This window comes from Dermatophagoides farinae, chromosome 9 (assembly GCF_024713945.1).
Source record: "Dermatophagoides farinae isolate YC_2012a chromosome 9, ASM2471394v1, whole genome shotgun sequence".
NCBI classification, from domain to species: Eukaryota; Metazoa; Arthropoda; class Arachnida; order Sarcoptiformes; family Pyroglyphidae; genus Dermatophagoides; species Dermatophagoides farinae.
Genome location: NC_134685.1, coordinates 1,485,734 through 1,509,034, shown reverse-complemented (window position 1 = coordinate 1,509,034; position 23,301 = coordinate 1,485,734). Strand labels below are relative to the sequence as shown.

Below are 23,301 nucleotides of genomic sequence, written 5' to 3'. Positions count from 1 at the left end.
ATGTTTAACGATGTTTGTCGCATCCTTTGATGCTCGATCATTTCGGCTTCGATTTGTGGGATTGTTATGATTTTATTAAAACCATAACAATTCCCTGACATTTATTTATCTATCGTTTCAAAAAAAAAAAATTATCATCAAATCAATAAATGAAAAACAAAATGATGAAACAATGATATAAAAATGATGATATATTGATTGGTGATTGGATTTGATTAATTTTTTTGTTCTTCTTCTGATAATTCCATAATAACAATGATGATTAAGAGATGAATAGATGATAATAATGATGTATTGATGATTAATGGATTCCTGTCTATTCATGGTTGTTGAAATGATATTTTTCTATTCAAACGAAAATTTGGATAATTATTAAATGTAAATGGAAAATTTTCCCATTCGAATTCTTGTTGTTGTTGTTGTTGTTGTTGTTTTTGTTGTTGTTGTTGTTGTTCAATACTAGATTGTTGTTGTTCCAATGTATCCGGATTATTATTCTGTTGTGTTTGTTGTTGATTTATGCTTAATGTTGGATTCAATCGTATATTCAACAAATGGTCGATGATCATTTTTTCTTTCTGTGCTGCCAATTGATCTAGTAAATGTTTCCATGCTGGAAAACGTCGTAACAATGATGATGATGATAATTGTTGTTGTTGTTGTGGCTGCTGCTGCTGTTGTTGTTGTTGTTGTAATGGATTAGATTCCATTGATAATGAATCCTTTGAATCTTGTAGCCATGTTGGTGATGATATTGATTTACTTTGTCGTCTATTTATAATACATGAACGGCGTACACGATTGATTGTTTCTGATTGATTATATTAATGGTTAATAATCAATGAAACGAAAAAAAAAATTTGCAAAATTGGAAAAAAAATACCATACCTCTATTCAGATCTGAGCTACGTTTACCGAAACGTGGTAATGGACGCATAGCGATATCCATACAATCATCATCTTTAATATTACGTGCATCGATTCTAGCCGTACCGATTATCAATATACTAATCATGATTATCATCATAAACATTGCCATTTTGTTCATCAATGATTGTTGTTGGTTGTTGATTGGAGAGAAAAATTTTATTGAAACACACAATACAATTCGTTTGCTGCTTTTGTTTGATTAAATTTGATGATTATTTAAAAAAATTTAAATTTTAATTCAAAAAAAAAAAACAAAAATGAAAAAAATTCCAAGAAACAACCTGCAAAAAAGTAGGAAAAAAATATACCGTTTAATTAAATATTCTTGAATGAATGAATGAATGAAAATACAGAATTTCGTTCCTTAAATAGGATGAGACAATGATGAAAAATTCAATTTGGAAAAACACCACCAACACAAACACACACACACGCAGACACACACACATTGGCGTGTTTGTTTTAATAATCTACGGCAAAGACGAAGAGATAAAGGCTTCATGATTACATAATTGGAAACTTTTTTTTATTGTTGACAAAACCAAGAATATTCTGCCACCGTTAATGTTTTTTTTTTAATTTTCAAGATAAATTTTAATGCAAGTTGCAAGTAACAAAAAAATAAAATAAAATTCTCAAGTTTTCTACGTCTGCTTTTTTTGTTGTTGTTGTTGTTGTTCCATAATTCATAATCGATGTCGTTTGTTTTTTATTTTTCACTGTGTTTTGAATTCAATTTTTAATTTCATTTTTTTCTTTTTTTTTGTTTGTTTGTTTTCTCTAGTTCTTTATCATACACACGCACACGTTTCATAATTTAAATTAAAAAAAAGGTGTTAATGGATTTATTTCATTTGGATTAGTAATTGTGATTCCGATGACGATGATGATGATGATGACGATGACGATTGTCACCTCATCATCATTTCATATATCATGGAAACAAATAAATGGAATTTTGTTGAATTTTAAGAATTTCTCGAAAATTTTCCATTCTGACATTAAAAGGGTTTTCCGGAAGTTTTTCACCTATTTCGAATGATTTTTTTGGTCAAAAAATAGAACAATTTAATATGAACAAATGATGACATTTTTATTTGTTTGAAATTGATCATTTTTTTTATCAATTTTTTTCTTTTTTTTGTTGCACACAACATCGATATGGACCATCATCATTCATTATCAAATGTCAACAATGGACAACGAACAAACAAACTTTTTCGACATTTTTCAAGGTAAAAATTATGATGATCATAATTACATAATAATCATCAAAACGATCAAAAAAAAAACATAATTAAAACCCACCAACTTTTTCTTGTCTTATCATTTTAGTTATTTTAAGCAAATTTTTCTTTGTAAAATACCACACCAACATACACACACACACAAGTCTAATTGATCATTGATTAGTATTAACGAAATGATTCTTGTTTTGCGTCAATTGAATTTGTCTTTTTTTTAGAAAAACACACACACACACACACTTACCAGAATTATTAGAAGAAATATAGATAGTCGGATATCCTGATCAAATGGTAATGAAAATGATTGATGAGCTTATTGAACAAAAAAAAAAAACAATTATCTTGAACCAACAAACACACACACGTTGAAAAAATTGGTTGATTTTTTAAATTTGAAATTTAAAAAAAAGTTTTCATTCGAAATCAAACTCTTTTTATAGTGGCAAAAAAAAATGAAAATTTTTTTCCCGTTCATCTATAGAAAATTCAACAGATTCTTTTCGTGTATATATAGTGATTCAATATTTTTTTTGTTTGGAATATGCGTCGAACTAGACATATTGGAATCAAAAGATTCCAAAATCCGCCCATAATCATCACCAGAATCACCGACATAGCTATACAACGACCACCAACAGAATTTTTTTATTTCAATTTGATGCGATCAAAAAAAAAAAAAAAAATTCCCTGATTCGTTTAGCATAACAACAGCAGTGTGTGTGTGTGTGTGTGTGTGTGTTTTACAGACTAGCCGGAAAAATAATTGGACTTGTTTTTTTTTTTAATTCTCATTATTCTCATTCTGGTTCTATTATTTTCTACTACAATAACAACAACAACAACAAATGTTTATAAAACAAAAGATAATTTGTAATTAACTCTTAGAAAGTTATCATGTTAATGGGCAGTTGTTGTTGTTGTTTTTTTCCTTTCTTTCTCTCTCACTCTCCATTAAATTTCTTTCATTCGTTTTTTTTTGCATCATCATCACCATCATCACCATCATCATCACCACCATCATCGTCATCATCATCAGTTGGTTGAGAAAATGTCCGTATTTCATCAACCATCAACAACTAAAAAAGAAAAAAAGTCTGACGAAAAAAAACCGTAAATTCTGTTCAAGTAAAATCTCGCTCTCTCTCTCTCAAGGAAAAATAAGCCGAAAAATTTTTTTTTTCTTGCAAATGAAAAAAAAACCAAAATTTCTAATGAATGACTGTGGTTGTTTTAATTTTCTCGTTGGCGTTGTTAGCGTTTTTTTCTTCTTATTTGGTTTTTCGTTTTGTTTTGTTTTCTAATTTAGATGATGATAAGATCATACCATCATTAGCTACAAAAACTAAAATAGAGAGAGAAAAAAAAATGAAGAATCGTGACCAAAATTGTTGATTCTTCTCCATATGTATTTGTATTTTGCGTATATATAAAAAAAAAAATTCATTGCTAATAAACTTGGTTTCCAAAAGGACAAAACCAGAAAAACGAAATGAAATGAAATGAAATGTATAATTTCAATTTTATTATGGCCCAAACAATTTGGCAATTGCAGTTTTCATAGTCGTCGTCGTTGTTGTTGTTGAATTTGTACAGAATTTTTTTTTTACTACGCAAAAAAAAATTAATCACCGGCATCAGTGATCATCAAACTAAATCAAATGCGGAGGAAAAGGGGGTTGGAAAACAAGCAAATCTGGCAAACAGAACAATTTCCGTTTTTTTTTGTTTCATTTACATTTCATCATCATCATCATATATGTAAATGAAAGAAGAATCAAAAACAACAACAACAAAAGTGGTTAGTTAGTTAGAATTTCAACATGAAAAAAAACAACAATAATTCTTGCTTGTTTTGTGCAAGAACATTGGATAAATAAAAAAAATTCTTAAATGTCGAAAGTGATTACTGGCTATGGATGATGTATGTGTGTGTGTGTGTGTGTGTGATTGCTTAATCAATTTAATAAATAAACAAAAATTCCAGTTGCCGTTGTTGTTGTTGTTGTCGTCATTTTCACACCTTAGTTTTCATGATGATGGAAAATCCAAAGGTAAAATTTCGTAGTTGTGATGAATTTGTAGGAATTCCATTTTTCATTCTTGTTCACACACACAACAACAACAATTTTGTGTGTGATCAGCAAAAAAAAAAAACCAACGGCGACGTAAAAAACATGTTTGTTTTGCATAAAAATTTTTTTTATATATCTTATTAATTAAACAACAGAATTTAAAAAAAAACGACTTGTAATCGTACGACCTTTGATTATTCCAAATATCTTTTTTCTTCATTTAAGAATTATCATCATATAACAGAATATAAATCATTATGGCCATTATGTATAAACAAACAAACAGCACATATATTCCTTATGATGATGTTCAAGAAAACACAACAACGACAACGACAAGTATTTTTTTTTTTTGATTCCCAATCGTAAATCCCAAATGAAAAAAATAAAATTCACATTCATGATGATCACACTAATCTGATGATGATGATGATGATGATGATGGTCAATATTTATTGGCATGTTAAATTTTTTTTTTTTTTTTGCTTACGTCAAACACGTGTCAATGTTTATTGATTAATGAATGAATGAATAACGATATATAAAATGTAAATGGTCAACATGATAAATGGGTAATGATTATGACGATGATCTTTGTATATTTTGTTTAATTTATCATGTTTCATGTTTCTTTTGTGTGTGTGTGAGGGTTTTTTTCTGATGCATTGAACTAGCACGGAAAAAACAACAGAAAAAACAACAGAAAAAAACAACAGAAAAAATACAGATAAGGTTAGCAGACAGGTTATATGATATGTATTGATCATCATGTATTAAAATTCATGTGAGAAAGAATCTGATGGTACCTGTGTGCGTGTGTGTTGTGTTGTCTGTCATCAATGTATATACAAACAAAAAAATAATGACGACACTAATGTCATTGAATGGTCAGTTGTTTTTTTTTTTTTTTTTTTTTGATGACCAATTGATGATTCCATTGTCAGAATATCACAAGTATAGATCGAGATATTGGTTAACACAATATAAATATTGTTGATTGTTTTGCAAAAAATGGTCATTCAATTTTTTTTTTCTATTGAAAATTATCGAAAATTTTAACTAAAAAAACAAAAAACAAGATAACAATAAAAATGTTTACATCATCAATGTTTGTTTGTTCATTGGTCATCATCATCATCATCATCGTGACCACATTGATTCGTCCATCACAACAAGGTATATTCGATACATTTACCGGTGCATTTGATCTTTATGATGGTATGCAATGTTCATTACATATAATTGAAGAATATCTTGACATTTATAATCGGCCAATGTGTTGTCTATTCTGGAAAGTAAAACAAATATTGGGCCATATTGCAACGAAAAAATGTGAAACGCCTGAAAATATTCATAATATACTTTCTGGTCAAACATTGAAAAATTATGTCGATTTTTCACGTATGGATTGTTCGAAATATCCAGAAAATTCACCACAATGTGATTATCTATGGCTATTCGTCATGTTCATTACTTTTGGACAAATATTTTTACTAATAACATTTATATTGACAACAATCATTTTATATTGGTTATTACGACGATCACGTCGATTCAATCATCATATTACAACACCACCACCATCATCATCATCATCATTATCACCATTTTATGGATATAAATCCGATTATGATTATGAAACCAGTACTTCAACATTAAGCAGTGAAAGTATTGAAAATTTTAACAATAATGACCAAAATGATAATCCAAATGGTTGGAATTCGGTAACAAAATTGTTGACATTATGATAATAATAACGAAAAATACACACATACACACACACACACACGTAACACAATATCTTGTTTGTAAATAAAACGAAAAAAATTGTAAAATAATTTTTTGTTTTTTTTTTTTTTTTGAATCAAATTCTTAAATTTCGAATAAATTTTATTCTGTAAAAGAAATCGAAGAATATCGTTACGAATTTCAGATTCAATATTCAATATTTCCATCTTATGCTGTTTCATCATTTGATATGTAGATGGCGTAACTTATCCATACAAAGACATGTGTGATTCAGGTCATTTTAATAGAATCCGAACAACAAAAACAAACAAACAAAAAAAAAATTTAAAATCTTTAATCATCGATGAATTTAAATTATCGTTACGTTTTTTTTGTTTTTCATCAACATCATACGGTTGTTAAAAATGGTTTTGGAAATTGTTTACGATTCTATCGCAAACCATTCATGTTGTATCCAAAATGTACGTTAACCACGTTTGTTAACCACAATTCAAGGATAATTGGTTACCGATTCTGGCCAACATCATTATCAGTACGGTTAAAAAATCGATTTCTATGGCCACAAAATCAAATTCATCATACAACAATCATGTGGCGATCATATCGATCAATTGATAAGGAAAAAAATCGAAGTATAGCCATGTCGATTACAGCATTGGTCGTCATTGTTCTCGGTATGATTTAAAACAAAAAAAAACATTTGAATGTTTCACAATTACATCTTTTTGAATCAATCAATCAATCAAATAGGTTTAAGCTATGCAGCCGTACCATTATATCGAATATATTGTCAAAAAACTGGTACAGGATTACAAGCGGTAGCCAAAGTGGATGAAATGAATAAAAAAGTTGCCAACATGAAAAAGGAACCAAATCGAAAGATTCGTGTTATATTTGAAGCAGAAAAATCATCACGTTTAGCATGGAATTTTCGTCCTAGTCAATCATCGGTTGTTTGTTCGCCAGGTGAAACCATATTAGCATTCTATACAGCACGTAATGAACTGGATCGTCCTGTTAATGGTATTGCCACATACACCGTACTACCATTTGAAGCTGGCCAATATTTTAATAAAATTCAATGTTTCTGTTTCGAAGAACAACAATTGAATGCCAATGAAGAAGTAGATTTGCCTGTATTTTTCTTCATTGATCCAGAATTTAGCCGTGATCCATATCTATTCGATGTGGATGAAATTATTTTATCATATAATTTTTTCGAAACAAAAGAAGGTTTCAAACTACCAAAACCACCTGGTTTTCGTGCCCATTATCCAACAGCCAAACAGAATTGAATTGCTACCATTAACATGTCGTGATATATATTAATAATTGTGTTATAAAATAAAATATAAAATCAATTTTATTCGATTGTTTTTAAAAAAGAAAATAAAATAAATCAATAAAAATTCACATATACCGTAATTCTATTTTCGAATAATTACGGATTTAATTTCACAATACGGATGTAGACCATCTTCACCCAATTCGCGGCCAATACCACTTTGTTTGTATCCACCGAATGGTATTTGTGTGCCACCTTCATCATAACAATTAACCCATACGGTACCGGCACGTACATTTTCAGTGAATTTAATAATTTCTTCAAAATTTTCTGTAATAATACCTGCTGCTAATCCATATCTAGTATCATTACAACGTTCAATTACTTCGTCCATTGATGAATATCGAATAATCTGCTGTACTGGTCCGAAAATTTCTTCACGTGCAATTCTCATTTCATCGGTAACATCAGCGAAAACAGTTGGTTCTATAAAATATCCTTTGCCAGCCATTCGTTTACCACCAGTAACACAACGTGCACCTTCTTTCTTACCGGATTCAATTAATCCAAGTATTTTTTCCGTTTGTATCAAATTGATTTGTGGTCCTTGAACAGTTTTCGAATCAAATGGATCACCTGCTTTACGATTACGGGCAATTTCGGCAGCCATCTTTAACAAATTCTTCATAGATCGATTCATGAACGAATGTTCGTGTACCAGCACAGCAACATTGACCCATATTGGCAAAACAAGCTTGATGTGCTATTTCAGCCGCTTTCTTTAAATCTTTACAGCTTTCAGTTACAACCAACGGTGATTTTCCTCCCAATTCCAATGATACACGTTTACATGTTTCGGCTGCAGTTTTCATGATCAATTGTCCAGTTTGTGTTGATCCGGTGAATGCAATCTTATCTACAGAAGGATGTCGAACCAAAGCATGTCCGGCTGTCGAACCATAGCCAGGAACAATGTTTACGACACCAGCGGGAAATCCAGCTTCAACAATTAAACTACCCACATATAATGCAGATAATGGTGTGAATTCAGACGGTTTCAAAACAATTGTACAGCCACAAGCTAATGCCGGAGCAAATTTCCATGCAACCATGAGCAGCGGATAATTCCATGGAATAATCTGACCACAAACACCGACTGGTTCAATTTTCGTATAAGAAAACACTTTACCATCAGCTGGAATCACTTTGCCATGAATTTTATCCGCCCAACCGGCATAATAACGAAACGTTCCGATTGAAGCATCAATATCACCGATAGCATCAGCTAACGGTTTACCATTATCGTATACTTCCAAACGAGCCAGATAATCTTTGTCACGTTCCATAAGATCAGCAAGTTTTTGTAACAAATGACCACGTTCCGATGCATTCATTCGACGCCATTGTGAAGATGGACGAAATGCATCAGTTGCAGCTTTTACAGCCAAATCAACATCACCTTCATCAGCTTCTTGTACATAGGCTAATGTTTCTTCAGTAGTCGGATTCACTGTTGTGAATGTTTTACCACTCAAAGAATTATGCCATTCATTGTTGATGAAAATCTTAACAACAACAACAACAAAAATTGATTAGAAATTATCATCATTCGAAGAAATGATATATGACATAGATACCTTGGTGAATTTTATGTCAATCGATGGAGTAGTCATGATTATTTGACAATTAACCATATAGAATATGAAAAAAAATTCAACAACAATAGCAAAAATTATGTAAATGAAAAATTGTCAATATTGATCATCATCATCATCGTTTTTATATATCAACAGCAACAGCAACAAGGGTGTAACTATCAAGGTCGAAATCGGTATCATCATCATCAAATGAATGATAAAAATTTTTTTTTCCATTTATTTTTCATGTTTGCCATGCATGGACAAAAATCAACATGATCAAAACACCAAGACAATTTAAATGTAAATGGCTTTATTTTTATATTTAAAAGATAGAAAGTAAAATATAATAAATACGTCACACATATTTTTTTAAAAAAATATCATCATCTTGGATAAATGGATGGCGTCCATCGTAAACATTTTGGATCAATCATTTTATCACCAAATAATTTACGTTTACGTTTTATTTCTTGTCCATAACGTTTTCGTTGTTCATCATTGACCAATATAAGATGTTTACCTTTCCAATATTTAAGTATGCCCATCAATTGTAATGTTGATATTAGATCCACTGAATTAATACCGGTATGTTGGCTTATATCTATGAAAAAAAACAACAGAATTTCATTCAAAAAAAAAAAGAAACCTCAATAATCAAAAAAAAAAAAATACCTTTGAGTAGAATATCTTTGCCAACATATGAGCTTAAAAAATCCATAATGACAAATTTCCAATAACTACGATATGAAATGATTCCATGATCGGATAATGGTTTTTCTGGTGAACCGATTTTGTTTTCATTTCGTGTAAGTAGATAACTAAAATCAATCAACATACGTCCATAACCAGAACGTTGATATTGTGGTAATGTTAATATACATGATACATTATAACTATTTGGTGAATGTTTTTCTTTAGAAAAATATCCCAACAGATGTATTCCATTGGTATGATCATTTTCAGTCATAACATAGAATAAAAATGGTTCAACATCGACAAATAGTGTTTTATATTCAAGAAATAGTTTGGCCAATAGACAAAGATTTTGACAATATTCTTTCTGTTTATTGCCATCAACTTCAAAGAATGATATCTTTCCTTTACGATAGATTTCATTGCCTATTTAGTAATATAAAAATAAAATAATTATATTTTCATTCGAAAAAAAATTTTCATTTACCAGGCGGATGTTTCAATGTACATTTCTCCATATGACGATCCAATATGATTGAAGAATTCATACATTTCAAACAAAATTCACATATATAAAGCCGTAAACAATTTTGAAATTCATCTGAATATTGTGAATTATACCAGACGCTTATTTCATGTTTACCAAAAATAATTGTCTCAATTCCTGGTTTTTTCTTTTGTTGTTGAATTTCTTGATTTTCATCAAAATTTTGTTCAGATGTTTTGATTTCATTCGAATCATTGGCCATCTTTGTTGCTGTTGTTGTTGTTGTGGCCAATTCTAAAGCTGAATTTTCATGTATCATTTGAGCAGTACGAGCTTGTGCATCAATAAATAGATTTAAATCAAATTTAGGTGTCAAACCTTCCAGATTAGGTTGACGGCTATAAATAAACAAGACAATCATTGAGTGATTAATTTCAACAAAAATAAAAAAAAATTCAAATAACAAACCTAGATGTAAAGGTGGGCTTCGTTTCCAATTGAAGCGATTTAAGTTCAACATTTCTTTGATTCATAATCTGATTCCATTTAACATTTTTCTGTTGTAATAGACCAAGTCGTTGAATAGATTTTCGTGGTGATGACCAACATTTACGTTGTTGTTGTTGTTCTTGTATTTGTCGTTGACATTCAATACGTCGACGATATCGTTGTCTACAATCATCAGCTGTTTGATTATGAAATAATGGACATGTTTCAATGGTTGAATGATGATCATAAATGCCTGATAAATGGCCATTGGAATCACAACCAGATACTGAACATCCACATGGTTCTTGATGAAAATGTTGTGCTGACAACGATTGCAATGTTTCTTGTTCATTCGATAGTATCGGTGGTAAAGGTGAAACACATTTTATTTTCTTTGGCGAACATTGTGGTGGTTGATGTTCGGATTCGGATTTTTTTCGTTTTCTATTTTTCTGTTGTTGAGATTGATTTTGACATTGTTCATCATTCTTTTCATCAGTTGTATCGATCATTTTATTAATTTGGCTACTTTTTTCCATAATCATTGGTGATTGAAACGTTCGACGTGATGAACGTGTTGAAATGGATGTTCGATGATTTTGTTCATTTTGTATTGTTTCAATGAATTTATCTGGATTATCGATGCCTAAATTTCGAAGTTGTGTTTGTAGGATTTGATGTTTTGTCATTTTTTGTTGACTATTATCACTGTCATCGTCATCACTTTCGTTATGGCTCGATTCTTCTTCATCACCATTATCGTTTTCATCGGACGAATCTTCGATTTCTTCATCTTCAGCCAATTCATCATCATCTTCTTCTTCTTCCTCATCTTCTACATTCTCTTCATCCACATCTGGTTCATCACCAGTACATTGTGGACAAATAAAATTCTTACGTCGTTTTCGTAATTCACGAATTGAAAGTGGTGGTAATTGATGACGATCATTTTGTTGTCGAAAAAAACAAACCAAATGAATGGATGAATCACATTCAATGCATGAAATCATTTCCATTGAATTAAGTTTTCGTTCTGGATGAGATCGTAATGATGATACCAAAGGATTTGGATTAATTTTCGTACGTTTTTCACGACACCACAAACAACGGCGACATTTTCGACATACCCATGTTTTATATGCTCGTGATTTGGTATCACAAAATTGTTTAGATTTAAGATCCAAACATTTCAAATGAAATTGAGTAGCACAAACCGAACATGTTAATAATTGTCGCCGTCCTTCATTATCATCTTGTTGGCCACAAAGATAACATTCACCAAGAAGTTGATCACGATCCATACAAGATGTCGATGTTGATGATAATGAAGATGGTGAACAAGAAGAATCTATAGCCATTGATCGTTCTGAAATCGACGATGTAGTCGAATTTGATGATGATGATGAACGAAGACGAAAACGTATTAACATGATTGTTGTTTTAAATATTTCAAATCAAACAATCAAATTCGATCCATGAATTTTTTCATATAAATACGTACGAATTTTTTCATTTTATATATAAAAAAAAATAAACAACAGAAAAAAATCCGTTGAATCGGGACACGTCCTATATGAACGAATGCATTTGAATTTTCATGAGAATTCATAAACAGCATAATTTTTTTTCTTGTTTCAGGAAAAAGAATTTATTTTAGAATTTATTTCTGCCTGGTTTTGTTCTGAATTAAATCTACTACAACGTTACAACGTGGTGGCAGAGATGTATTTTGTGTTATTTTTTGTGTTATTTTGTTTTTGACATTTTTGATTTGTCAATTTTTATATTTAAAGTTGAAAGTGGTAAATAAGAGATTGCCTTCTGTGCCGAAATTTAATGATTCGTGACCATTTTTATGGAATAATTTTATAAGAGCTTGGAAAATTTTCGTGAAATGTGTTGGAGAATAAGCTGCTGAAATCATTTTCTTCAACGAGGCTTTATCTGGCACAGTTTTGGATTTTCGGTCTCGATAGAAAAGTGGTAAACAAATTTTTGGTTGCGGGTAAGAATAGCCAAATTTTATAAATTCCCAAAAAGGTAAAAAATATTTATATTTTATTTTCTATTTGCTAATTGTTAATTAATTTATTTTTTAAAAGGTCATAATTTATTAATTTTCGAGCAAAACATTTATCGAAAAACGCATACAAACGGTTCAACGCAATATTACAAATGTAATCAGTGTTTTTGTAAAAAAAAACGAATCATAATAAACAAAAATCGAATAATGGAAACGCCATTATCAAAAAAAAAGAGAGAATAATCATGATCCATTAGTCGACGATTCAGATTTGGCTATTTTCAGTTTGGCTATTTTAACCCATAATCGAATTTTTATCTGGAATTTTCGAGAATCAATCCTTAACGAATAAACAAATGTTGCCAGAGGTACGATAAGGTTGAAATAGAATCAGTTTTCGAACTATTGAAATCTCGTGTTTTAATTCGAATTTTTTTTTTTTGTAATAGTTTCTCTGTATAAAAATTTGTGATCTTGTCCATTGTGTTTGTTTGTTTGTTTGTAACCAACACTTGGTAATAATAAGATACATTTAATATTTTTATTTTTTGTATTTATGTTTTATCTCCATTCTTTTTTTGTTGGACAGAAAGTGACGCTGAGTCAAAAATCATACATGAGCAGAAAAGGCTCAACAATAGTCATGATCGACATGAGCACAATTTGTGCAGACATCTTATAAAAACAAGGGGTTAAGTCGACGTGCGACAGAACATGCTTTAGTTTTCATCTTGTATATTGTGTCATGATGATTGAGGTCGTTTAATAAATAAATAAATTATCAAAGTTTTGAAAAACGAACCATAGTGGTGTGAAATTTTTTGTCTATTTCGTTATCAGCACCAAATATGTCAACGACGAAAGCTACCGAATAATTTCTGATGTTTACGTTACGAATTTCACGATCACGCCACGATTACGAATGCTACGACGACGATTCACGGATGTAAGGAACGATTCAATCACGTATTACGGAAACCACGATTAACGACGACGTACGAGGTACGGTTCACGTTTACGATTTACGATTCACGATTCACGACGACGTACGAGGTTTGGTCTACGATTCACGTTCACGACAGCGTACGAGGTACGACTTACGATTTACGATTCACGATTACGATTGATCAAACACGGACGAAATACGATTCACGATGGTTTCAAAACACACGATAACAGCAATGACTGATGATGAATTACGCACGGAAGTCAAAAAAGTATGTAACGAAATACATATCGCGAACAACACGATGATGATCGGATTAGGCGACGAAATCAATCCACAGGAAATTAAGCAGCTGAAAAATCAGTATTATCGGTTAAGCAACGTCATCATCGAAAAGGGATCATTGACCAAGGACGAAGAAACGAATTTCGACAATTGGAAGCATACGATTGATAAATTGGCACGAATCGGTAATACCATCACGATATTACGAAAAGGATTGGAACGCCTAGAACGTCACGAAGCCACAGAATACGATAAAAATTTAATCAATCGAAAGCTCGACGATATGAGAATGATGGCTAGTGATAATCCAAGTATTGAAGATTCGTTGATTGAAATGGAACGACAATTTGAAAGATTGACAACTAAAGATGCAAACAACGAATCAACATCATCATCCAGTTCGACAACAAAGCAACAAGGAGCGACGTCTAGCGGTAACAACAAAGATGATACAACAGATGATTCGATACCACGTGATGAACAAATCAATGATACACGAAACGAGGAACAATCCACTGGTCATCACGATATGAACAACGGTCGACAAGAAGCAAACGACACGACTCAAACAGGTACGACTTATTATAATCCATATCAACAATATTGGTGGGATTACAGTAATTATTATTCACGTTCTGGTGGTCCAAAAATCGAAGCTAAACGTCTAAAACATTATGACGGTGATCCAATTGGATATCCAGTTTTTCGGCAAATGATCAAACATTACCTGATTGATAATCCACAGATTCGAGGAAACTTGAATAAAATGATGGAAATACGGGATCTACTGCCCGACAAGCATCGATACATACTGGACCGTTTAGATCAATTTAATCCGGATATGAATGAAGTATTAGTTACGTTGGACAAGCATTACGGTGGTCGAAGCCGAATTATTCCAGCTTTGAAAGCACGTATCCGATCAACATCGAAGCTTCCATTACGCCCATCCGAACGAGAATGGGAAAGCATTACCGAAACAGTGATATTGATTCGAAACACGCTCAAAACTACAGGATTGGAAGCCGAAGAATTCAGTTTGATAAGTCCAATCATGGCGAAAATCGATCGAATCCATTTTACGAATATTGGCGATGATGAAGAAGTGACGTTGGCTCAAATTGAGAATTATCTCAAACATGGCTGGAATCGAGAACGTACGATTGGATCACAAATCGATCCAGAAGATATATCGTCCACGAATCAAACACGAGTATCGAACGCCACGAGCGGTAGAATGAGAAGTAATGTTATGGCTGCAACATCGAAATCCACATGTATGTTTCGAGATGGTGATCATCTTACAGCTGATTGTACATTGAAGGCTGAACAACGTAAAGAAGCTGTTATTGAACATCGACTATGTTTCAGGTGTGGTGAATCTAATCATCAAAGTCGTGAATGTAACAAGAAATTGCGATGTACAACATGTGGCAGAAATCATTTAACATTTTTATGTCAAGATTATAAACAATCATCGAAATCATCTGGTTCACGAGAAACAAAATCTACGAATGACGATCCACAAACATCATCGAATCAAATTGAATCATCGACAAATGAAACAACGGCATTGCTTACAACGAACGAAGGAAGTATCCACAAAACAATGACGACCATGATCAACGGTAAAAAGGTACGAATATTATTTGATGGCGGTGCTGGAATTTCGTTTATATCGAATCGTCTGGTTGAACAATGGAATTTGGACGTGGTCAAGGTAGAACCGATTCGGGTGAAGACGTTATATGATGAAACATCAACATCAAGTGACAAATGTGCAATGTTAAAATTACCGACTTGGAACGGATACGAAGAAGATTTATGTTTCCGGGTAAACGATAAGTTGAGAAAGTTGCAATTTGGTGGTATTCCGATTGATGAGCAAGAAAAACTTCATCCGTAATGTTGGTATTGATTATTATGACGAGCCAGTGGCAGTTGATATCTTGGTAGGGCTTGATAATATCAACCGAATTCAATTGGAACATGAAAAGCGTCTATCAGACGAAATTATCGCAAAGAAAACCACGCTCGGATGGATTGTATTTGGCTCATCTACAATGTCTGATGTGGTATTATCGATTCCTCAAAGCCACGTAACGGTAAATGTACATGACCACGATATTGATGACGACATGAAACCAACAACGAACAAATCTGTGACAACTTATTGTACCAACGAAGATGATCGAAATAATGTGGATAATCGACGATGTTCAACCAATTCCCCGTCAATTGTAGAAGAAAATATCGATTCTAATTATGTAGCTGCAAAAACAATCAATACGAATATTGTTCAACGAGTAAATCACGAAAGTAGCCAGCAAATGATGAAGCGTCTATGTCAATCAAAATTTATCGAAGTATTTGTGCGTTCACCGAAATCTGATTACGATTTAAATCGACGATGTAATAATGACCATCTACGAATATCCATATCGAAATTTAATGCTAATGAATCATTCATCAAACAAACATCAAAGGAATTTTTCTCTTCTACATACGAATCCATTGTATCGAAATCATTCACGTTCTATCGTTTCCTTTTTAAACAATTTACCGATCATTTTAATGTATGGATGTCTATCAACGTGAACGATAATGAAATTGGTATTGCAAGTAATGTTTCTGATCAAATAAAATCGCCGAAGCTTCATCGATTCGAAATTAACGAAGTTTTTACTGTTATCAAAACAAATGTATTGATCTTAATCACTGGTTTATCTTTATTGTTCTTAAATTATGACTTATCGAATATTGATCTCAATTGGAAATGGTATTACGACGTATGGGTTGAATTAATTGACCGACAACTGAATAATTGGATGAGACTTATTGATCCGTATCGAGATAAATTATTGATTTTAATTAAATTAATTCAACAAAAATTTTTGAACTACGATTTGAAAAATTTATCAAGATTTTACGATGATAACCGAATTTATGAAAATAATTTTATTTACGTTGGAAAATATCTTATTGTTTACAAATCATTGAACGAATTCCTTGGTAATTATTCTGCTGAACGATCGGATCGAAGTAAACTATTGGAGAGGGGAGGAATGGACAGAAAGTGACGCTGAGTCAAAAATCATACATGAGCAGAAAAGGCTCAACAATAGTCATGATCGACATGAGCACAATTTGTGCAGACATCTTATAAAAACAAGGGGTTAAGTCGACGTGCGACAGAACATGCTTTAGTTTTCATCTTGTATATTGTGTCATGATGATTGAGGTCGTTTAATAAATAAATAAATTATCAAAGTTTTGAAAAACGAACCATAGTGGTGTGAAATTTTTTGTCTATTGTTATTGGAAATAAAGTTCATATAATTTTTTGCTGTATCAAACAAATTTTTCACCATAATTAATGAATGAATGAATGAAGTGATTTTTTTTATTATAAAACATTCGATTTTTATAATTAAATTGATTGATTGATAGATTAATCTTTGGTCTGTATAAGTAATATAGCATTACTCATTACATAACTTACTAATGATAACATTGTTGAATGTTTCAGATCAAACATTTCCATTACAATGAAATAGAATGAATTATGCATCGTACAAATCTGTTCCAAACAATGATATTCACCATTACTAATCAATGGACGAAATCTGGTCATCATATTGTTTTCATTCGAAATGATTGATTGTCTACGTTGTTTATCTGATTGATAATATTGTTGATAATGAATATGATTTAAATTGGCCAAAGCCATACGTTCCTGTATTAAGCGGATAAAATCACCCATTTCTATATGCATCCATTGTGATACCATACAACTGACAAATAGATCGCTGAACATAATAAACAGATCTACCACTGTTGGTGTCATTGCTAACCATTCAATTTTTGGCATATTCAATTGATGATCTATTGTACAGATACAGGTTGCCATCATTAGACCATTTGTTAATGTTTTCGTCAACATTGCTGTCGATAAAAGACGATTAATTTGACGAATATTATCACGTAAATGTATCATATCTTGAAACAAGATTCCATAGTTTGGATATGTAGGTAATTGCTTTTTATAAACTTTTTTTTACATAGATATAATTATTAATTGGTTTTTATTTAAAATGATGTTTAATGTAGAATTATTACTCACTTTGAAATCGTTCATTCACCAGAATGGCCGTATATAAATGAATGGTTGTCACCCATGATACATTAATACCATAAATGGATCCAGAAATTGCAAATGTTATTAAAATTGATGTAGAATTTGTTTGAGTTATGTTTGCAAATAAACAAAACGATATACCATACAATATCATAATGATAGCCATATATAAATAGATTAATCTATAATAGAATATCGATCGACCAGATGATGATGATGAAAGATTAATGTTCGAACCAATATCTTGTATAATGGCAATAATACGATGGCCACGAAAAATATTTGTCAATTTAACCGACAAAGTTTCAATCAAAATACAGAAATGAAATAAACTGAATAGATATCTCATTGTATTATGGACAGCTGTTTCTTCGAATAGATAATCAGCCGAATAGCTTGTTGCAGATAAATACCATAATAATGCTGCTGGTATACCATAAATTGTTTCCTGTATTATGGCAAATAATGTGGTGAAATATTTTTGAAATTTTTTCCCATCATTTTTTCGTCGAAAATATTCACCCATATATGTACAATCGAATATTGTTTGAAATAAAATTATTCGATACAATTGTTTATCAATTTTCGAAGATATTAATCGTTTAGAATGTGATTCACAATGATAAATTTTCGCCATCATCATCAAATTATTATTGTATCCGATAACATTGATTGGATTGGTTGGTTCGAAAACTTGAACTTTCAAAATAGCAATGAATGAATGATACAGAATTTCATGTACGAATTGTAAATGATAAATTAATCGATTGTTTCATGAAAAAAAAACAAAAAAAAATTCCCTTTTGAATGAAATAAATCGATCAAATCAAAAAAATTTACTTTCTCTCTTCTCTTCTGTAAATAAAAATAGCAGTTAAATTTTCGTGCATTTCCAAATTTACCAATATTCCAAAAATTTTTCCTTTCGATTACCTTTTGTTGATATGACAATATATTGGTCATGAGTTTTTTTTGTGTGTGGGTGTGCGCCCGTGTATGTGGAACATTTTGATAATTAAACCGACAAACATTTTATCATTTTTTTTTTCAATTTTTATTTTCATTATTTTAAAAAGTCACGTAAGAATTTGATTGTGGGAGGTAGTAGTAATGGGAGTGGTGCACCGAGAATGCATAATAATAATGTGGACAGAAGCAGCAGCAGCAGCAGCGGTGGCAACTATATTTATTTTGTCTGTATAAGCAATATGGCAAAACTTAATACATTTCCTAATATTGTTAATAATGTTACATTACATAATACAATGAATCCCATAACATTGAAATTGAAATTCTTTTCTAATCGTTGTATTTGATCTAAACAACGATAATCATCATCATTATAACGTCTGTTGTTAACAATGTGTTGTTGATGGTTTGTTGTTTTTGTTTGATTATCATTACCATTATCATCATTGTTGCCATTATTATTATTTTGATTATCAATACTTAATGATGAAATAATCATTTCATTATTATCCGACATTATGGCAATACAATCCTGTATGTATTGTATGAAATCATTCATTTGATCTTGTATTGATTGTGATGATGTACAAACGATAAATAATTCAAACCAAGTGCTTAATAGAAAACAAAATATGGCCATTATTATTACTGAATCTTGTCCAGTTGAATACATATCTTCAATGAAACAAATCAAACTAGCCAATTCAATTGAATTAACAATAACTTTCACAAACATTATCAATGATAATCGTTGATTTAATTCTTTTAGATGATTACGTTGTTCAATAATTTCACGTAACAATTTAGAATAATTTTGATATTGATGGAATCGATTTTTCCAATCTGTGTGAAAAATTTCATTAATTAAAAATTGAAAATTCTTGATAAAAATAAAAATACCTTGAATACGATGATTGATTAAAACCGATACAAATGAATGTATTGTTGCAACGGAAAGTTTACTTGTACCAAAAATGATTGCCCCGGCTACATAAGCTATTTTCATATAGATAGAATAGCCAACATAATTAGTTATCAATAAAAAGCAAATAATATTGATGCTAAGCTGAAATAATGCATAAAGATACATAAAACGGCAATCATAACGTTTTTTCCAATGAGAATTTTTAGCAATTTCATAAACAACACCAACAATACTGTAACCATGAAATAATGTCATGAATTTCATAACAATTTGTTCCAACAATAGACAAAAGCCAGTCAATTTGAATACAAATATCATTGTATAAGTTTTGTTTGTATAATTGAACATACTTTGAAATATTGAATTATCAAACGTATTTCGCATGAATAATAATATGCCAATGAATGTGATCATTTCATATAGACATGATAGCCATTTGAGACATTTATGATTAAATTTAGAATGTGAAAAATAATGAAAATAGCTACCACGATAAGTGGTACCTAAAAATGTTTGAAATAAAATTAATCGTGATGCAAAATTTATGGAATCTTGATGATGATGATGAATTGAACGAATATTTAATGATTTTATCTGATTTAATTCATCTTTAGATGATGATTCTGAAGACAATGATAATGGATGAGTGGATGAGGATTTAGCCGATGAACAGAGTGATGGTAAATTTCGACTAAAAAATCGAGAATCCATTATTCCATGTAAGTGTGTGTGTATGTGTATGAGTAGAATTCTGAATGAATGAAAACGAGTGACATCAATTCATATTCATTTTTTTCGAGTTTATATACACGACGATCAAAAAAAAAAAAAAAAAAAAAAAATCCTTACAAATGTCAAATTGGTTTGATGACTTTATTATATTGTTGACACGACAACATGATGATTACCGGAGATCATTGTCATATGATTCTCATCTTGAGATCAACAACAGAATTCAATATTCTTCGTGTAGCTTAATAGTCGTCAAATATATTCATTATATATCCCTCTTCATTCCATAAATATAAACATATAAACAAGATATATATATTTAAATAAAAAAAAGACAAAAAAAAACTAAAACCATTGACAACCGTCATATATGAAGAGTAGTTGGATAATATCTCCACGATCGATTCATCAATCAATAATAATAAAGTTTGATTATGAAATTATGACAATGTTTCAGAGCAAAAAAAAAAAATTTTCACAAGAATATCATTGAAAAAAAATCGATTTTTTTGTATTAATATAAAATACACAAACCATAATTGTCATTGCACTCATATATTTAATGCGGTTATTGTGTTTTCAATTGTTTTTTGTTTTTGTTTAATTTCATTTGAATAATGAATGGAAACAATTGGCCAAATTTTTATTTGTTTTTACAACAGTAAAAAAAAACAAAATTAAAAAATTCCTTGAAATACTGATTTTGAAATTGATTTTTTATTCTCATTCATATGACGGTGATTGCCATAATAATAATAATAAAACGGTCAATCAATCAGTATTTATTATTATTATTATTATCGACAAAATTTCCATTCTTGGTTTCCATTGCAGGTAAATCATGTGTGTGTGTGTTTCTATTTATAATCATTAATGATTTTTTTTTGTTATTTCTAGTTCGAATACATTATCATCGGTAACTATCAACAGAAGCCACTCAAGATGGCTAGAAATCGAAATGATAATAATGAAGAATCACGAACAATAAAACGTAAATCCAAAGCAAAACAACAACAACAACAATCACAAAATCAACGTGAAAGACATCGATCGAAAAAAAGTAAAGATAATGATCCATTACAAACAGATGAATCATCATCAAAACATTCATCACATCATCATAATCGTAGTAGTAAATTATCGATACCATCAACTATTGTTAGTAAAATTCATAAAATTGAATCAATGTCTGGTGCCGTTATGATACGAAATGAAATGGCCATCAATACGACCGGTTTTTGGATCGATCGTTCATGTATATTGAATCAGACAGAATATTCACAAATTTTTCGTGCCAACAAACAAGATGTTAATTCACAATCATCGGGTTTGGAACAACCACCGATGGTAGTGAAAATAACCAATCTAGCTGAATGTTCACCAAGATTTCGTTCAAATTTACTTCGTTATTCTGTTCGTATCATGCGTTTCATATCGACAATAAGACGTGGTCCAACGACATCGATTTTTCTTAAAATTTATGAAATATTTCAGGTATAATAAATTTATTTACTTTATTTATTTTTTTTTAAATTTTTTGTTTTCGAATTTTTTCTCTTTTTAAATCCTGGTTTGATCATCGACATCACCACCACCAGATGGAAGCAGTGAAACTATACATTTTTATGGATGAATGTCAAGCTAGTCCAACAATGTATGATCTGGTACGATCACCAACACCAATGCAACCGAATGAAATACGTGAATATATGCGTCAAATAGTGTCCGGTATTGGTGTGCTACAAAAATTGGGCGTCGCACATCGTTACATAAAATTACAGCATATTCTATTCGATATGAATAATCAATTGAAACTATGTGGTTGGAGTAAAGCCGTTTTTTACTATCAAGTTGATGCAAAAAAATTATTATTACAAAATGTTGAACGTCGTGTAAGAAGAAATTATTTTCTACCACCAGAAGCATTTCAACGACAATATGATCCATCCAAAGCGGATATCTGGTCATTGGGTGTATTATTAGTGGCAATGTGTACAAAACGTTATCCATTCAATGTACGTGATGAACGAACAAAATTCTCTAATCAATGGCGTGATTTTGTTCGAAAACATGAAATGAATGTACATGTTCGTAATTTATGTAATCGAATATTCAGTATAGATCCTAAAAATCGTATCGAATGTGATCGTATACTTGCTGATCGTTATTTTGATGTGCCGACAACGAAATTAATACCATTAAGTATAAAAGCAAGTACTGAATTAATTGAAAGAGAATCATCAAGAATTGGTGCAATATCAGCTGTTGATCTTGGACAATCTGATGGTCAAATTATGGGTAAAACTTCTGATAATGAAATTCAAGCTACTACCATGGCTGAAGGCGAAGAAATTGTCGGTGAAGGTGAAGAAGTAGCTGATGTTGATGCAAATACTACTGAACAACGAATCCAAGATGGTGGAGCAGTTGGTGAAGAAGAAAATCTAACAGCCGAGGAAATGGTTACCGAATCACAAATGGCAGAAAATGTTGCACCCGAAGAAGAGGAAACAAAAGCATAACCATACACACACACACATACACAACAAACATATACTAAGATAGCGAGATAAATGGGAATAAAAAGTTTGAAAAAAAATCAATTTATCGTTACAGAATTATAAAAATTTAAAATTTTGCGCGGTATTTAAAATTTCAATTTATGAAAAGTTCTGCCATCTGTTGACACAT

The 23,301-nt window shown here is 30.9% G+C and overlaps 8 protein-coding genes across 9 annotated transcripts; 4 read left to right on the top strand and 4 right to left on the bottom strand.

The window, feature by feature from the left end:
* Positions 1–184: 184 nt before the first annotated feature.
* On the bottom strand, positions 185–2,571 carry LOC142597782 (uncharacterized). The gene is made up of 3 exons (XM_075733886.1): positions 2,422–2,571; positions 889–1,211; positions 185–811 (listed from the first exon to the last, which is right to left on the bottom strand). Exons 2-3 carry the CDS (start codon positions 1,046–1,048, stop codon positions 321–323), a joined length of 651 nt encoding a protein of 216 aa, XP_075590001.1. The 5' UTR covers positions 1,049–1,211; positions 2,422–2,571; the 3' UTR covers positions 185–320.
* Positions 2,572–5,295: 2,724 nt separating this feature from the next.
* Positions 5,296–6,030, top strand: LOC124497664 (uncharacterized). Its single transcript, XM_047061338.2, has one exon. It carries the CDS (start codon positions 5,341–5,343, stop codon positions 5,995–5,997), a length of 657 nt encoding a protein of 218 aa, XP_046917294.2. The 5' UTR covers positions 5,296–5,340; the 3' UTR covers positions 5,998–6,030.
* A 219-nt stretch (positions 6,031–6,249) lies between these two features.
* On the top strand, positions 6,250–7,956 carry Cox11 (Cytochrome c oxidase copper chaperone COX11). The gene is made up of 2 exons (XM_047061337.2): positions 6,250–6,672; positions 6,749–7,956. Exons 1-2 carry the CDS (start codon positions 6,342–6,344, stop codon positions 7,291–7,293), a joined length of 876 nt encoding a protein of 291 aa, XP_046917293.2. The 5' UTR covers positions 6,250–6,341; the 3' UTR covers positions 7,294–7,956.
* On the bottom strand, positions 7,345–9,088 carry LOC124497727 (aldehyde dehydrogenase X, mitochondrial). The gene is given in 3 exon segments (XM_047061403.2): positions 7,345–7,950; positions 7,952–8,848; positions 8,921–9,088. Coding segments are annotated over 3 exon segments (1,479 nt in total). The 5' UTR covers positions 8,978–9,088; the 3' UTR covers positions 7,345–7,425.
* A 128-nt stretch (positions 9,089–9,216) lies between these two features.
* Positions 9,217–12,163, bottom strand: LOC124497661 (uncharacterized). The gene is made up of 4 exons (XM_047061334.2): positions 10,572–12,163; positions 10,104–10,501; positions 9,596–10,042; positions 9,217–9,524 (listed from the first exon to the last, which is right to left on the bottom strand). The coding sequence occupies exons 1-4, from the start codon at positions 12,020–12,022 to the stop codon at positions 9,307–9,309; spliced, it is 2,514 nt and encodes an 837-aa protein (XP_046917290.2). The 5' UTR covers positions 12,023–12,163; the 3' UTR covers positions 9,217–9,306.
* A 1,056-nt stretch (positions 12,164–13,219) lies between these two features.
* LOC124499839 (uncharacterized) lies at positions 13,220–17,131 on the top strand. Its single transcript, XM_047063816.2, is given in 2 exon segments — positions 13,220–15,746; positions 15,748–17,131. Coding segments are annotated over 2 exon segments (3,156 nt in total). The 5' UTR covers positions 13,220–13,769; the 3' UTR covers positions 16,927–17,131.
* A 961-nt stretch (positions 17,132–18,092) lies between these two features.
* LOC124497490 (serine/threonine-protein kinase Chk1) lies at positions 18,093–23,170 on the top strand. 2 transcript variants are annotated; one of them, XM_075733881.1, is made up of 4 exons: positions 18,093–20,597; positions 21,390–21,444; positions 21,508–22,104; positions 22,209–23,170. In XM_075733881.1, exons 3-4 carry the CDS (start codon positions 21,553–21,555, stop codon positions 23,130–23,132), a joined length of 1,476 nt encoding a protein of 491 aa, XP_075589996.1. In that variant the 5' UTR covers positions 18,093–20,597; positions 21,390–21,444; positions 21,508–21,552; the 3' UTR covers positions 23,133–23,170. The 2 variants fall into 2 exon arrangements, with proteins under 2 accessions (XP_075589996.1, XP_046917103.1); XM_047061147.2 differs by lacking the exon at positions 18,093–20,597 and having other exon boundaries at positions 21,326–21,444.
* On the bottom strand, positions 19,171–20,589 carry Or85b (Odorant receptor 85b). Its single transcript, XM_075734068.1, has 2 exons — positions 19,854–20,589; positions 19,171–19,796 (listed from the first exon to the last, which is right to left on the bottom strand). Exons 1-2 carry the CDS (start codon positions 20,587–20,589, stop codon positions 19,171–19,173), a joined length of 1,362 nt encoding a protein of 453 aa, XP_075590183.1.
* Positions 23,171–23,301: the final 131 nt, after the last annotated feature.

What these genes read in the sequence shown, in the direction of transcription:
- LOC142597782 (XM_075733886.1), bottom strand. Translation starts at nt 1,048, where the DNA reads ATGAACAAAATGGCAATGTTTATGATGATAATCATGATTAGTATATTG. An exon ending in TAGCTCAGATCTGAATAGAG is followed by an intron (nt 812 to 888) that starts GTATGGTATTTT and finishes ATAATCAATCAG; the next exon opens with AAACAATCAATCGTGTACGC.
- LOC124497664 (XM_047061338.2), top strand. Translation starts at nt 5,341, where the DNA reads ATGTTTACATCATCAATGTTTGTTTGTTCATTGGTCATCATCATCATC.
- Cox11 (XM_047061337.2), top strand. Translation starts at nt 6,342, where the DNA reads ATGAATTTAAATTATCGTTACGTTTTTTTTGTTTTTCATCAACATCAT. An exon ending in ATTGGTCGTCATTGTTCTCG is followed by an intron (nt 6,673 to 6,748) that starts GTATGATTTAAA and finishes TCAATCAAATAG; the next exon opens with GTTTAAGCTATGCAGCCGTA.
- LOC124497661 (XM_047061334.2), bottom strand. Translation starts at nt 12,022, where the DNA reads ATGTTAATACGTTTTCGTCTTCGTTCATCATCATCATCAAATTCGACT. An exon ending in AAGCCCACCTTTACATCTAG is followed by an intron (nt 10,502 to 10,571) that starts GTTTGTTATTTG and finishes GTTTATTTATAG; the next exon opens with CCGTCAACCTAATCTGGAAG. An exon ending in CAAAGATATTCTACTCAAAG is followed by an intron (nt 9,525 to 9,595) that starts GTATTTTTTTTT and finishes TTTTTTTCATAG; the next exon opens with ATATAAGCCAACATACCGGT.
- Or85b (XM_075734068.1), bottom strand. Translation starts at nt 20,589, where the DNA reads ATGGATTCTCGATTTTTTAGTCGAAATTTACCATCACTCTGTTCATCG. An exon ending in AATCAATCATCGTATTCAAG is followed by an intron (nt 19,797 to 19,853) that starts GTATTTTTATTT and finishes TTTTTCACACAG; the next exon opens with ATTGGAAAAATCGATTCCAT.
- LOC124497490 (XM_075733881.1), top strand. Translation starts at nt 21,553, where the DNA reads ATGGCTAGAAATCGAAATGATAATAATGAAGAATCACGAACAATAAAA. An exon ending in AAATTTATGAAATATTTCAG is followed by an intron (nt 22,105 to 22,208) that starts GTATAATAAATT and finishes CACCACCACCAG; the next exon opens with ATGGAAGCAGTGAAACTATA.